The 1,676-nt window shown below is 57.8% G+C and overlaps 1 protein-coding gene across 1 annotated transcript in view; it reads left to right on the forward strand.

Annotated features, from left to right (window-relative positions):
* Positions 1-1,676, forward strand: part of TSKS (testis specific serine kinase substrate) — a 27,473-nt gene that overhangs the window by 1,110 nt on the left and 24,687 nt on the right. The window contains exon 2 of the mRNA XM_004710671.1: positions 227-455. Coding sequence (XP_004710728.1) covers positions 227-455 — 229 coding nt within the window. The remainder of the gene's footprint in view (positions 1-226; positions 456-1,676) is intronic.

The raw sequence follows: 1,676 nt of genomic DNA on the forward strand, positions 1-1,676 counted from the left end.
AGCGGGCGTGGGGGGGAGGGAATCGGGGAAGAAAGCGGGCAGCGGGGGTGGAGAAGGCAGAAGAAAGTAGGCTGCGAGGATGAGAAAAGAGAGCGGCGGGGCGGCAGGCTAGGTGGCAGGGAAGCAGAGTAAGGTGCGGACAAGGGCGCAGGCGGTGCAGGGACAGAGGCCCGAGGGACCATGCCCTGGGCTGCATGCCAACCGCCTGCTGGTCTCTCCCGCCCAGGGTGGAGCCTCGGATGTCGCATGAGCCCATGCACTGGTGCCTGAACCTCAAACGGTCCTCAGCCTGCACCAACGTGTCCCTGCTCAACCTGGCCGCCATGGAGACCACGGACTCGTCCGGCACAGACTCCACCGCGGACGACAGCAGCGGCCCCCCAGCACTGCCTGGGCCCCCCGCCTCCCCCACCCTGCCCTGGGCTCAGGATGACCCAGACATCACGGAAATACTGGTGAGGGGTCCCCGGCTGGGGACGATGAGGGTCTTCACATTGGTGGTAGGCAACTACGGAGGATGGGCATGGGGGTTGTCGAGTCAGAATGAGGAGGTTCTGGGCCCTAATCAAGGCCATCCACCCTCCAATGGCCACCCTGGTCCGTGGTGCCTTGTGCCTGCCCTGGGAGCTCCTGTGGACTCCATTATTCCAGTCTTCCAAGGGAGGCTGAGGTCACCGACGGGACCCCCTGCAGAGTTCCCAGCCTGGTGCAGAGGGTGGCAGACTGAACCTGATACATCTTGATCCATGCCATGAAGGGGACATTGGGGTTCCTTCAAAAGGACCCCCTCCACCCAGGCTAGGGGTCTCAAAGAAGGCTTCCTGGAGGGGAGGCCCTGTTAGAACTGGGCCTTGAAGCTTGACGAGTTCTCTGGGCAAAACTGGGAGGTTAAGAGAGCCAGGGGCGGGGTAGGATTTTCCTCATCTGAGCATGCCGCTCTTCCGACAAATATCACGGGCTCATGGGCGCAATGGTATGGCTATAGTACATAAAGATGATAGTAAAGTCATCGAGAATAAGAGAAATAGAAGAGAGAGTAAAACAAAGGAGTCAGACACCTTGCATGGTCGCATGCTCACCTCAGCCCCTCTCAGTGGTCCACGTGGGGATGGGAGGGAGGGAGGGAGGGAGAGAGGATAGGAAGGGAGCCCAGAGGAGAGGCCGTCTTTATTGTTTTGGGGCTTTTCTAGGTAGCCATTCGTCATGCATATTCAGTAGTTACATATGTCACAAGGTGGGCGGTAACCACAGTAAAGTCCCTGAGTTCACAGGTGAGGAAACCTCATACCTGCTTTGGGGGAAGGTAGGAGGGGTGACACGGCAGGAAGAGAGAAAAGGATCATGCCAGCTTCTACAGGGAGACAGAATCCACCATGGGCTCACTTTAAGGCAGCACAGCTGTTAGGGGAGAATCTGTGGGAATGACATTTAAAGCAGGCTCATGGGCTTGGACTTGACCTCTCATTTCACTTTCCGGAGTCCCTCTGTTCTAAGTTAGGGAACAGAGTCCTGGGCTCATAGTTCCCTCCGTGTTAGTTTCCCACATGCCTCTCTCCTCCCTCCTCATCCCCCAACCCCACAAGGTGTCCCCGGGGGCTGGCCCTTGAACGGGACCCAGAGAATCACCAACAAGAACCGGGAGCATGTAATGATAACTTAGCCCACTACCATTTACC

Source organism: Echinops telfairi, unplaced genomic scaffold (assembly GCF_000313985.2).
Source record: "Echinops telfairi isolate 266 unplaced genomic scaffold, ASM31398v2 ScPeMD7_655;HRSCAF=1070, whole genome shotgun sequence".
NCBI classification, from domain to species: domain Eukaryota; kingdom Metazoa; phylum Chordata; class Mammalia; order Afrosoricida; family Tenrecidae; genus Echinops; species Echinops telfairi.